The following is a 13,737-nucleotide window of genomic DNA, read 5'->3' on the forward strand; positions in this document are numbered from 1 at the left end:
GCAGTATTTAGTTTAGACAGTAGCTGCCGGGTCCCGCATGAGCTCAGCCGCCTCCTTTAAAAAAAAAGCTTTATTCCCAAAATCAGCACTTTTGAAACAGGAAGTGAAATAGGGGGATATGAGGCATAGCTAGTAGCTATGCCTCATATCCCCCTATTTCACTTCCTGTTTCAAAAGTGCTGATTTTGGGAATAAAGCTTTTTTTTTAAAGGAGGCGGCTGAGCTCATGCGGNATCTCTAAGCGGTTGACCAATCACAACAGAGCCGACCAGCTAACCAATCAGAGCAGACTGGGCTCTGGTTTCAGACAGAGGGTGAAAAGAGGTGCTGCAGCACAGACAGTATGAGAACAATAAAGGGCCTTTTGAACATTAAAGCATGGAGACATGAAACACTACTAAGCTTTAGAAACTGCTTTGCAAACAACAGCAGCGTTTGCTTTAACATATTATTCAGGATTTGCCGTAAAAAGAGTAAAAAAGGTGAAAAAGGTTATGATACTTTGAAGGTCACCTATCATGCTATTTTTAGGCAATAGCATAGGTCTCAGATATATAAAAATATATAAAAAACAATCAAGTGTTTTGCTCAAAATATCAAATTGATATTTTGAGCAAAACACTTGATTGTTTTTTATATATTTTTATATATCTGAGACCTATGCTATTGCCTAAAAATAGCATGATAGGTGACCTTCAAANGTCATAAAGAATAAGACCTTGAGTATCAAATTGCCTAAAATCAAACTTGACGATCGACCATGAGTGTGTGTCACATATTAAAAGGACATTATTAAGAGAAGGCCCTATTCTGCTTTCCCCCTGTGCTGTTGTATAGGTTTTGATGCATGTAAACGGTCTGCAACGGCTAAAATCCCTGTGTTCCCTCCAGAGGTAGTTTCTCTCCTAAATACCCCTTCTTGCCTGAAATCCTTTGTTTACTTCCTTAATATACTGTAGTGACATCACTATGTATCACTCATGCTCCCATTGGCTAGTCCTCCAACACATTGTACGTGTTCTGGTTCAGTCCCATTCATTTACGAAACGTTATCAACTAGTTATGTAACACTTGCACTTCTATGGCCAGCGCTCCAACACATTGTACGTGATGGGCTAAGAGGCGGGACATCTCTAAGCTGTTGACCAATCACAACAGAGCCGGCCAGCTAACCAATCAGAGCAGACTGGGCTCTGGTTTCAGACAGAGGGTTAAAAGTAATAAAGAGCTTTTTCTACATTAAAGCAAAAGCATTAAAGTTCAAATATGAACCTGGCATAATATGTCCTCTTTAAGACATTAATAAAGAAAATGTCTAAGAAAGATGGACCTTTTTGAAGGCAGCCGTAACACAGAAGTAGAAGCAACAGCATTTGTCCTTTTTAGGTTGTTTTTTTTAAGTGTCCTTGTTTTTTTCAGACCCTAGTGAACGAGCAGCTGGTCCTGAAGAGAGTGGCAGATGTTCTGATCCACCTCTACGCCATGACAGCCGTCCTGTCCAGAACCAGCCGCTCCATCAGCATCGGGCTCAGGAACCACGACCACGAGGTGTGTACACAACACACACACACACACACACACACACACACACACACACACACACACACACACACACACACACACACACACACACACACACACACACAGAGGATGTACACGAGTTGAGGAAGAGGTTAAGGTGAGAGCAGTTTTTCCATCTCCATCAACTGATTGGTGATATCTAAAATATCACTAATTGTTGGAGCTATATATATCTCTTTATGTTATTTAACACTAAAACACTTAATTTCTTGCTGTTGTTGTTCATAGTAAATGTATTCTTAGTTATTGAAGTGAGTAAAAGTGATTTCTAAGCTTTTATTTGTGAAGGCATGTTTGGGCATAGGCCATAGGAAAGGCTTAAGGAAAGAAATATAGGAAACCTGTAAAATGTACAAACGGAGATTCTTGTCTGGACTTGGATCATTGCGTAGGATTTGCTAACTGGCGCCTCAGCAGCAGTGTTATTTTAAGTTAATTATCAGTTTGATCTCTATATGATTTTGGCCGCTACACTAATAATAACTGACAGTAAACAGCTGCCTCTCTTCCAATACACCAGGGGTTCCTACTCTTCCCAAAAGAGACATGTTGATTCTTCCAGGACTCAAAAACACACGAGGAATAGCTTTACCATCTACATTTAAAAACTACTGACCAAGAACACAGCAAACCATGATTTTAAAACGTTATAAAAGTCCATCACAGTGTAATGTTTCTCCTCAGCAGCTCACGATGAACTTATGAACTGCCACTGGAAAATAAGAATCAGTAAGCCGGAGAGGAGGGTGTGGTGGAGAGAAGACTAAATAAAGTAAATCAAAGCAATAATTCAGTGTGTAATGTTACGTCTCTCACCACCGGCTCCACATGTTATCTGAGCTGAGCAGAAACGCTCTTCTGTTATTACAACTGGCAAATTAATGCATCTCAATAAGCCAATCTGGCGGTAATATAAAAACGGGTCGCTAACCTCACTTTGGGAAGGACTGCCTTAAACCATTGGTCAGTATTTAGGCTCACACTGTAACATGAACAGCTTCAGTACTCTCAATATACTTTATATTAGACGTGGACGTATTCAACTTGACGTCACACACAGGTTTGAGATTTTCTTTTACTTTCATTTTCTAAATGCAGGATGTCAAAGGGTTAAAATCACAAGACAAAACCGAATGTTTTACAGATATTTTACAAATAGAACATCATGCTGTATTTAGGAAGACTTGAAATGACCGGTTGAGGCCACAAACTTGTAAGGAAAATGTATACTGCGCTGATTATTCAAGTGAAAAATGGTGTTAAAGGGGACCTATCATGCAAAATGCACTTTTGTACGTCTTTTATACATGAACATGTGTCCCCGGTGTTCCAGGGAACTCACCAAGTGTCAGAAAACACAACCCTCTCTATTTTCCTCCATACCCAAATCTCTTAAAAAGGGGCTGCAACGGATCTGATACAGACTGATCCAGATTTGAACACTTCTATGACGTCACAGAAGTGGCGCTACGGCTATTGGGCCAACTCCACCAATCAGGAGGAGACAGCCACGGACGTTGCCGTTGGAAAGCGCTGGAGACGCTGTAGTACATATGCCAGGCCTGTAGATGGTGCTGTTCTCACAGAATCAGCCCATGATGCAAAGACAGTGTTAAATTGAGCGAAATGAGGAATGGCTAAAATGCATGATCTGTTTGCTATTTTGAAAAATAAAAAGTATAAATATGCCTTATATAGGTATGGTCCTACACTATATTATTCAAATATAGCATGATAGGTCCACTTTAAATTCTCATAGACTTCTATACAACTTGACCTATTCTTGCAACTAGTGGCGTTATCCAAAAAATAGAATTTAAATATAACTATACAAATAACCTTAACAGCTAAAAATCAAAAACACTTAGGAAAATGAGTATGGCAAACTACACCGTGCTATGTAAACTTGAGGGCGGTGCAGACATGTGAACATGGCCCACAGCATTAAGAAAGAAAAAAGAACAACATGATGTTGTATCCTCCTCTCCTCTGACAGAATGCAACATGCAGCCGTCCACTTTTTGTATTTTATGTAAAACACAGAGGCTGTAGAGATCCTGTCAGAAGATAGTCAGTCGTGACTGTTTTTCTTTAGGACTGAAATGTTTCGCCTGAGGTTCGCAAAGTAATTGAAGTTATTTAAAAAAAGCGAATATGTCTTCTATCAAGAAGCTTTTCATCCAGTGTCGTCCACTCTGATGTTTGATTTCTACCCGGTAACCTATTTAGACTTGTTTGCATTATTTGTAGAACCGGAGGAAGCCTAAATTGACATATTTTTGTAAAGTAAAACCTTTGGGTTATTGATGAAATGTGTGCGAGATGTTTCCACTTGATGTGTTGCAGATAGAAATTGAAACAACAAATGTTTGTAGCTGTCTCTGTTCACATTCAATAACTTTCTATTGCTTTTAAATTGCATTCTACATCATAATTGTGTATTTTCTAGTTTGATAAACAAGTGTTTGTTTTTTTTATTCTCTAGGTGCTGCTCGCAAACACTTTCTGCACTGAGGCTTTCTTCAAGAACAATTACTGGATGACCCAACTGCAAAAGCGTAAGTACAACACGAGATGGTAATTGAGAACAGAGCCTTGGCTTTTTTTTTACTGCATCTCGGTACAAAAGACTTGCATGTGTTGCGGAATTTCCCACAAACCCCACATACCAACACCCGAAACCCCTCGCTGCTTTGCATTCTCACACTGTGCATGGTTTTTAATGACCTGCATGTAATCCAGAGTTATCAGGTGACATGAGAGAGGAGAACTTTGTGTTTGGTATTTAAAGAGGACATATAATGCTCTTTTCAGGTTCATATCAGTATGTAGAGTCTCTACTTTAAAGAGTCCTCTCCTGCTGATGTTCAGGTGTATATCAGTATGTAGTGTCTCTACTTTAAAGAGTCCTCTCCTGCTGATGTTCAGGTGTATATCAGTATGTAGTGTCTCTACTTTAAAGAGTCCTCTCCTGCTGATGTTCAGGTGTATATCAGTATGTAGTGTCTCTACTTTAAAGAGTCCTCTCCTGCTGATGTTCAGGTGTATATCAGTGTTCCTCATACGGCCTGTGCTGCAGCACCTCTTTTCACCCTCTGTCTGAAACCAGAGCCCAGTCTGCTCTTATTGGTTAGCTGGCCGGCTCTGTTTTGATTGGTCAACTGCTTAGAGATGTCACGCCCCTTAGCCTATCACGCTGAACTTGTTACATTCTGATGGCATTGTGTTACAGAAGTAAACAAAGGGGGATTTTAGCCTTTGCAGACCATTGACATGCACTAAAACCTATAACAGACTACAGGAAAGGGAAACAAAAGCACAATAGAGCCATTTTAACAAATTAAAGTAATCTTATAATTGTCGTATTAATTATTTCCAGACTCTCCTGAAAACAACGATGCCAACATCAAGAAGATCGCCAAGGAGGTGTTGGACAACAGAGGCTACGTGTGCTCTCACCCTCTGGAGAGAACATTCTGAGCCTGACCATGTGACTGGGAATCCTGCATTCTGATTGGACCATATGGACCAGTTCAATTCTCTGCGACAGCAATTTGTCTATACTATTCTTATGACTTTGGATGAGTTTTTTTGGTGCAGTTAATTAATAAATCAAGCGATTTATATTGTAGTTACTGTATTTTATTAACCATGGCTTCAAGGATAACCCCTCAGATGGAATTATATGAGTTTTATTCAAAGTGCTCTTAGAGTTTAGTGCTGCTCAGATGATGTTTGTGTCTTCATGCTGGGTGCATACTTCTGAAAAGTGAAGATGCTCTTCTCCTTGTCCGTCAGAGGCAGGGCGGTCCGCTTGTACAGAAACGAAGGCTGCTTTTTGAAGCTCCTGTAAGAAGCAACAGGACATACCACATGCACATTAAACCTCATGATTTCACTATCTTGTTTTGTTCTTTTGAATAAAAAACACTAAGTTAAACTGACATGTAGTGGTACTTGTTGTACAGAGAGGTGTGTCTCTCGATGGCGTTGTGTTTGCTGCTGAGGCTGCAGTCCACACAGGGTCCTGGAGCCAGAGCCCCTCTCCTCTTCCTCTCATCTTTACTGTCGTCCAGGTTCATCACAGAGAGTTCAGGGAAAGGCTGCAAGACATAAAACAGCTTTTGGCTAAAAAAAACAAACTGGAGGTTAAAGTCAACGGTAACTAGAACCTGGATAAAAACATGCTAACGGACACCGAACTGAGGCAAGCATTATGAACAACAGACAATACATTAGCTATAGCATGTCTATCTTAACAATAAGAGATAATAACAAAGAGTGGAGCAGGAATGAGTCGTAAAGCCCAGAAATGTATCTGCATTTTACAACTTCTGGTTCCTTCGTCTCTAAGTGAGTGTTTTTTTTTACATATTTTTAGTTAAGTGGTGAACAAAAAGCCTAAGAAATGTTCACGTTTTGTTCTACGAAATCAAACAAAGTAAAAACCCAACTCCTCAATGACAAAAATGTGTCATCAAAAAGGTTGTTGCTTAAAAAAAAAGTTACGATAATAAACTACTAAACGTCATCATGCCAACTCAAGTCCACCTTTAGCTTAGCAGTGGTGATGCGCAGCCGTGATGTCGTTTGTTTACAGCCTAAAGATAGCTTTTTACTTCTGGCTATTGCATTTACACTTCAAAAATGACAAAGTTGTGTTAATAGGTCCAGATTGTCCTGCTGAACAAGCCACATATCTTATATTCTTCATACTCAAATCCAAAGGGGTAATCCCATTGTTTTTTGTATACGGAGCCCTTGCAATGCTTACTTCGTGGTTGTCCTAAAAAAAAACGCCATCACGGCACCACTCTATCAAATCACTGAAACAAAGTGACAGGTTGCTCATAGTTGTTAACCCACAGAGAATAATATCCTCAATGTGCAGCTCCCTCGACTCGACAGAGCATCAAAGTGAGTTTCAGCTCATTGTTATGCTTGCTTTTAACTTTATTGTTTTGGTTTTGGTTTATTGTTTTCCCTTTTAAAATGCAGCAAGCAGCTGTTTCCAGTGAATAGTCTCTGAAAACCCACTGTGCACTTCCTGTTCAGCAGCAAACAGTAGACAGACACGGTTAGCTGGGTAACACAGTGGAGCGTTTAGCGGCTAAAGAGTCAGACATTTACCTGAGGAGGAGGAGGGGCCAAAAACGGAGCAACAAGAAATAGGCTTAATAGGAATGCTATCAGAGTACACGAGACAATATAGAGTTCTTTGCTGCCTTACAGGATAAACAAAGTTCTTATTTTGGCCTAAAATGTATTTGAAAAAATGAAAGCAGAACCTGTGAATGAGGTATGACTGTGAGGTGATTACATTTCATTCAGCTATTTAGCTTTCAATAGTGACAGTGGCTTCAAATTAGCCACATTTTAAGAGCTATATTAATTGTTTTCTTTATATTTAAATGTCTAAATTGCTTTTTGGATGAAGACATGAGATTATTCTTAAGTCTTCTTTTTTTTCTTTTTTCTGGGCAATGTTGGATTTTCCCCACATTTCTAGCAGTCTTTCCTCCTAAAGATATATCTTGTTTTAAATGGCATGAAGCTAAGTCATAGTAACAACCTAACATACTGTACCTTCAGCGCCATGCCTTTCCTCAGTGAATACCTATCGGGCTCATCCTTCAGTATTTCCTGAATCCTCTCTGAGTTTCCTCCAATAAGACACTTGAACTCTGGGATGTGGCTGTTGCATGCTGGGTAACTTCTGCCTTCAGGAAGCAGTTTCTTCATCCAGCGACAGTACTGAGTCCGAGCCGCCTCCAGCTGCTCCTGATGGAGACGCTCTCCTGAGGATCCAGAGCAATAAAACTCAGCCCATTTTACACTTTTCTCTTTATGTATTATCTTAACTCTATATAGCAAACAGAGGTGGGAAGTAGTGGAGTACAAATACTTACTGTACTTAAATACATGTTTCTGGTATCAGTACTTTACTCCACTACTTATTTTTCTGACGACTTTTTACTTTGTACTTCTTACATGTTGAACACAAATACCTGTACTTTCTACTTCTTACATGTTGAACTCAAATACCTGTACTTTCTACTTCTTACATGTTGAACACAAATACCTGTACTTTCTACTTCTTACATTTTCCAAACAGGCTGGTTCCTTTAGTCTGAATGTGTGTTTGGTGGCGTGATCATTATTATTTAGAGTCATTGCGTGCCTATTGATTTGAACACGATCCGTGTATCCATCATTTCCTGGTCTTCTCTAAAGAAGAGGGACCAATGGAAACGTTGTCATGTTGCCGTTGTTCAGCATGGAAACATTCATTAGCTAACAATGACATTATTGTTCTATTAATATAAAGGGAGGTCAGGTACTCTTTAAAACAGCTGCTAGTTATGGGTACTTTTTACTGAAGTACATTTCAAAGCCTCTTTACTTTTACTTGAGTAAAGAAGTTTAGTCAGTACTTCTACTTTGACCAGAGTATTTTTAAACACGAGTATCTGTACTTCTACTCGAGTAAAAGATGTGTGCACTTTTGCCATCTCTGGTAACAAATCACATCTGGCTGGCATAGCTTCTCACTCTGTACATTTTACATTTATATTCAATCTAATATTTCATATTCCATTCCTCAACTACTTATGTATATGTAATATCCTGCTTTATATTTGTTACCGTACATTTGTAATTCAACATGTATATTTTCTACTTAACTTAATGCTATTTTATATTTTCATGAGATGTTGACATTTTTGAATGTTTGTGTTTATTTCTAGTCTTTGAATTTTTAGTGTACAATACCACATCTTTTTATGCTGCATGCAACGCAAACATTTCCCAAATTGGAATCAATAAAGTACTTCTTATCTTATCTTAGGTAACTGGTAAGTTAAATCGGGAAGACATTGTTATGATTTCTCGGACATTTAAACATTAACATTTCATTTCCTTGCTGATATCTGTTCTCCTGTTCGTCGTGGGAGTTTGTTACTCAGCAGCAAAAATTGACATTGGCTCAAACAGCAGCCATCTGGAGCTGTAATCAAAACATCTCAATACTGAGAAAAGCTCACAGCCCACAGTTGTAGGAAAAAATTGAAACTTGGATAGACTGTGGACCTTAATGCATTGATAAATACTAGTTCCAGTCACTCAGAACCATCGTCTTTTCCCCATGATTTCTACCGTTGTTGGTTAAAAAAGTATTTAAGACCCAAACATTGGAGGCAAAAACAATTGAGAGTTTTGGGTTCCTCTCCCAAGAAGACAGTAGCATCAGTATGTCAAATCAGAATATATTTGTCGTAGTAGTAGTCCACAAGGATAAACAAAGCTCTGCACAGCAAGCAGTAACAATATTAATTTCAAAAACACTTTATCCATGAGACACCAGCTCTGGAAACTGCCTAATTGAAGTCTTTACCTGAGCGAAACACATATAAACCAATAATAAGCTACAGGGTACATGTAACCAGACTAAAGATATCCCATCACTCTCTATCCATCTCAGCCCCCCTGTATCAAACACTTACTCATCAAACAACCATGAACTTTTCTGCTACAAATCAACTCCATAACTCACTACTTTAGTATTCAGAAACAAGTCCTGTTTCTCGCTTGAAGCCAGGAAAAGGCTAGTCACTGTGACCCTTTGACCTGTGCTGGACTATGGTGATCTGATCATATGAATGCACCTGCCTATTGCCTGAACAAGGTAGATGCCGCCTATCACAGCGCACTGAGATTTGTCACTAATTGTAAAGCACTTACTCATCACTGTACCCTGTACGCCAAGGCAGGTTTGCCTTCACTTACTGTAAAGAGGCTCAGTCATTGGTACACGTTTATTCATAAAGCTTTGTTGGGTAAACTCCTGTATTATATCTGCTCTCTGATAACACAGAGAGTTGCAAGCAGCTATTGTCTGAGATCGCATGATGTAGTATTGTTAGATGTGCCAAGAGCAAGGACTGTCTTAGGTAAGACAGCTTTTATGTGCGCAGCTCCACTTGCTTGGAACAGTCTACAGCTACAATTGAAACTGAGCAATTTTATTCCTCTGCATGTTTTTAAAGCTAGGCTAAATGAAATACTCTTTGAAACTATGAGTATTTGGGTAAATGTTGAAAAGTATGTAAATGTAGCTTGTAAATATGTTGTATGATATCCTCTATTGTTTTATGTTGTTTTATGTTTCATGTGGAACCTAATTGCTGCAGGTCTCCCTTGAAAAAGAGATATATGATCTCAATGGGACCAATCTGGATAAATAAAGGTTACAAACAAACAATCTTTTGATCTTAAAATAAATGCAATCCATTTGGCTTTTGAATGCTGGAAGGATCTTTAAAAAAAACCCCGACCATAACAAAACAGTTAATTGACACAGTGAGATCTGAGAGGGACATCGAGTTCTGAAAATACAATGAAGATGTTGAATGTTTGAAACTATTCTTGAATGCTTTATTGTGGTTTCGGATAAATGGCGTACTGATTTCTGTCAGACAAACAGCTGGGATATATTATTCACTGGTTCTGTTTCCTCTAAATCTCTATCAATAAGTCATTTCATTTATCTAAGATTAACAAATATCCTGTAAAGGCTTGCTTTAAAGCAGGAGTAGCAAACTTTTTGTGTTGTGAGAGTAATAACCACATGGGAGTGACCATAGCAACAGCCTGGGGTAAAGTGGAGCTATGCTGCTAGCCACCGCTAAGATGCAAGCTAATGCTATCAAGTTCAAACTGTTGTGCTTTTGGCTGTTGTAAGAAATAAAATCAATGTTTATATGGCGTAATTTAAATGAAATACACTGTTTTTATTTAAAACTCTTTTATTCTGAAAACGGAAGTTCACACAACGACTTCGGGTTTTGGTAGTAAATATATTGTTAGCTTCAATTTAAAGTTAGCATTAGCATGTGGCTAGAGACTACGTTTTAAACAGTGAATTTAAGGTTAAATGACACAGAGTGTTGCACACTAAAAACACTGTCTTTAACCCTCACTTATTGACACTGAAATACTTTTATTAGGGAATGTTAAATAACCACATACATTAGAATAGTGTAAATTAACAACAGGATTTGCATTGGACAGGCCCTCGTCGACGCCGGCCAATAGGAGAAGACCACAGATGATAACAGGAGAAGCAAGCCAAGTATCGATCTCTCTTCCGCCCAGCACCCCACGCGAACGGGTATCAGCTGACCTGAGGGGGGGATCGCCCAACTTGAACAGTCTCATCTGTATATCATTGCATTATTCATTTAATTAAATGCTGTTAACTTGTATAAGCTTCCTTGGACTCTTTTCAGTTTATCCTAGTCTCGGTGTTTAAGAATTCCTAACACTGTAGGCTATGCCCACAAACTTTACCTCAAATTGTGTAGAAATATGTAGATAGTTTTCATTCACAACATGCGACATTGAGGCCTGTTCAGCCCAGAAAAAGATTTGTATGCAGCCTATGATGGGTTTCTCATTGTTTCCCTCCTGAACCCTCGCTTTGATTCTGACACTGAATTTACACCCGATGTTTTTTAATGGCTACAATGAAAATATCTCTGTGACATCTGGTTAGCAGTTGGCCAGTTACTCGCAGGAAAGGGAAGAACAAGCCAGTACAACACTAAACCACTGTAACACTTTAAGCAGCTAAAAGTGTGTTGTGGTACATTGATGCAGCACAGCCTACCTGCCAGGTTAATGGATGTCGGGGTGAACACAGGTGGAGGTTTGCTGAGGAGGTGGAAGTCCTCACAGCGCCGGCTCCAGCCCCAAACGTCCCTTGAAAGTGTCTGCTTTAATAGGTCGGCATGAAGGATGTTCTCCCTCCATGGCTGAAAGCACAGTGACCAGTAGTGTTAGAAAAATATCACTAGTCACCGGCTTGAGCTTCAATCTCCGGATCCATGTATCTGTGATCCTCTCCAGAATGGAAGTAGTCATCACATACAGAGCATCAACTAGTTCCTGAACAGTGTCCTTCACATGCTGATATCCAAGAGAGGGAGTTACACAGTCACAAGATGGAGGAATAGAAAGCAGTATTCAATGTTTACTTCAGATTAGCTCCACGTCAGAAATGATCATGCTTGTCATATGTCTCTCTCCATAGAGGCTGAATCATCATGTTAATCACATAGCTATCATATGCCTCAAACAGTCCTGATGCTCTTCTAGGTAATCACACATCCTGTCATGTTCACAGCTACAGTTGGGATACCTGGAAGAGTACATTCAGTGTTTTCCCAACAATTAGTATTATCAATTAAACCCTACACTGGATACACTAGCAAGGTTACTATTGGAATTCATCAAGAAAGTACAGTGTGTACCAATCCAAATATTATCCCTGTGATCAGATACATTGGGATGCCAGTAAACTGAAGAGTCCTGTTCCTATGAAGTGGCATCACCTTCCTCAGCTCCTCCACTCGAGCCTCATCTGGGTGTTTGGGATGTCTCGTGGACTTGTCACTGCTCAGACTTCTGAGCCAAAGTGTGGCGGCAGCGGTGGAGTTTGAGTCTTTCTTCAGAGTGACTTCTCCTTGTTCTACTGTAGCACTTTGGTACTGCTGGCTGTAGGTGAACCTGCGCCCTGGCACCTGGAGTTATCACCAGAGAAGCACAATACATGAATGAATCATTATATGATATACATGTTGCATGAGGAAAGCATAAAGGATAAATTGTTGAATGCATACAACACTAAACGGAAATACTAAGAGATTCTTCATAGCAAACAAGTTCTTATTAATATTTGTACATGTTGCATTATCATTGTGGTGATGCAGTTTAAGGCACGTTGTTACACGGCTTGGTTGAATATTCGATGCTGATTGGTCGATTTCGAAAATTCTGGGGTCAGCTCTTTTTCGCTAACAGACTGTTGCTAGGTAGAACAGACCATTGCTAAGCAGGACACTCTAATGAAGGGAATATGTACAGTCATATTAATCCACATAATGAAGTCCTGTCAATTTAACGTCAACGAACATTAGTTTTCCCCCGTCAGAAAACACAGTGGAATACTTTTCTAATATTGTTTTTTATATTTGTTGAGAGCACAAAATCGAGTCGGATGGACTATTTTTTTCTTAGCAGAAGCAATACGATCAAATGTAAATCAATGCTGTGAGTCAAATCGTTGGTTCATTCATTAGGTAGCGGTGTAATAAGCGGGATAATGTGCAGCGAGGCGTTCCTTAATGGAAAAAGAATAACGAGACACCAAGCTGTACCTGTGACCTTTGTACAGTATCTATAAATCTACATTATACTCCATTCATCAAACCATAGCCATTTCTTTGCGCAGCAGCTCCTTCTCTAGCTCAGTGGAGTTGTAGGTCTGGATGCTGTAGTTGTGTGTTGGTCTTTCTGCAGACTGATCCATCTTTATCACAGCCGCCTCCTGCTTCTGCAAGCGCTCACTCTCCACCTGCACCTTTTTAATATTGTCCTGGAAAATGATGTAACACAATGTGAGTGGCTCTGTTAGGAAGTTAGATTCGACTGAGTTTAGTTTAGGCACCTGAATGAAGTCCTTGGACTGTTGTCTGTCGTGTTTCAATCTCATGAACTCCTTGTTGTACGTGTTGAGCGGCGCATGTCTTTTGATGCGGGTGACAGGCAGAGAGGTCATGTCCAGCTCATGGTTTGTTTCGACTTTCTGCTCCCAGTACTCCGGATATGTGCCGTATTCCTTTATCATGCCGAGAATCATGTCTGCAGAGGGGAAGAGGTTCCACTGCACCGCGTCTTTCAGCTGCCTTACTTCACAGAGCTGTCTTAATCTTGGCAAAATTATAAAAAATACATATATCCCAAAATGTTCAGAGATGTTAACAGATACATTTCGTCAATTTATGAAAGTTTATCAACCACTATGTAACACTTGAGCTTCTATTGGCTAGCGCTCCAACACACATTTTACATGCTAAGGGGCGGGACATCTCTAAGCGGTTGACCAATCACAACAGAGCCGACCAGCTAACCAATCAGAGCAGACTGGGCTCTGGTTTCAGACAGAGGGTGAAAAGAGGTGCTGCAGCACAGGCAGTATGAGAACAATAAAGGGCTTTTTGAACATTAAAGCATGGAGACATGTCCCAGTAGAAACACTGCTAACTAACATGAACCTGAAAATGAGCAGAATATTGCCTCTTTAGATAATGATAATAT

The 13,737-nt window shown here is 39.6% G+C and overlaps 2 protein-coding genes across 2 annotated transcripts; one reads left to right on the forward strand and one right to left on the reverse strand.

The window, feature by feature from the left end:
* The first annotated feature begins 1,389 nt into the window (after positions 1 to 1,389).
* Positions 1,390 to 5,479, forward strand: LOC104952104 (acyl-CoA dehydrogenase family member 9, mitochondrial-like). Its single transcript, XM_010778858.1, has 3 exons — positions 1,390 to 1,548; positions 4,067 to 4,139; positions 4,961 to 5,479. The coding sequence occupies exons 1-3, from the start codon at positions 1,483 to 1,485 to the stop codon at positions 5,059 to 5,061; spliced, it is 240 nt and encodes a 79-aa protein (XP_010777160.1). The 5' UTR covers positions 1,390 to 1,482; the 3' UTR covers positions 5,062 to 5,479.
* On the reverse strand, positions 5,211 to 13,486 carry LOC104952103 (uncharacterized). The gene is made up of 7 exons (XM_010778857.1): positions 13,088 to 13,486; positions 12,851 to 13,015; positions 11,973 to 12,161; positions 11,249 to 11,393; positions 7,168 to 7,379; positions 5,527 to 5,684; positions 5,211 to 5,428 (listed from the first exon to the last, which is right to left on the reverse strand). The coding sequence occupies exons 1-7, from the start codon at positions 13,277 to 13,279 to the stop codon at positions 5,296 to 5,298; spliced, it is 1,194 nt and encodes a 397-aa protein (XP_010777159.1). The 5' UTR covers positions 13,280 to 13,486; the 3' UTR covers positions 5,211 to 5,295.
* Positions 13,487 to 13,737: the final 251 nt, after the last annotated feature.

This window comes from Notothenia coriiceps, unplaced genomic scaffold, assembly GCF_000735185.1.
Source record: "Notothenia coriiceps isolate Sejong01 unplaced genomic scaffold, NC01 NC01_scaffold00019538, whole genome shotgun sequence".
NCBI lineage: Eukaryota > Metazoa > Chordata > Actinopteri > Perciformes > Nototheniidae > Notothenia > Notothenia coriiceps.

Bases quoted from the DNA above. Each gene is read 5' to 3' on its own strand.
- LOC104952103 (XM_010778857.1), bottom strand. From the start codon at position 13,279: ATGATTCTCGGCATGATAAAGGAATACGGCACATATCCGGAGTACTGG. The intron at 12,162-12,850 runs GTTTGATGAATG...TGATAACTCCAG, and splicing joins TGCGCAAAGAAATGGCTATG to GTGCCAGGGCGCAGGTTCAC. The intron at 5,685-7,167 runs GTACAGTATGTT...TATGTCTTGCAG, and splicing joins GGAAAGGCATGGCGCTGAAG to CCTTTCCCTGAACTCTCTGT.
- LOC104952104 (XM_010778858.1), top strand. From the start codon at position 1,483: ATGACAGCCGTCCTGTCCAGAACCAGCCGCTCCATCAGCATCGGGCTC. The intron at 1,549-4,066 runs GTGTGTACACAA...TTTATTCTCTAG, and splicing joins TCAGGAACCACGACCACGAG to GTGCTGCTCGCAAACACTTT. The intron at 4,140-4,960 runs GTAAGTACAACA...AATTATTTCCAG, and splicing joins GATGACCCAACTGCAAAAGC to ACTCTCCTGAAAACAACGAT.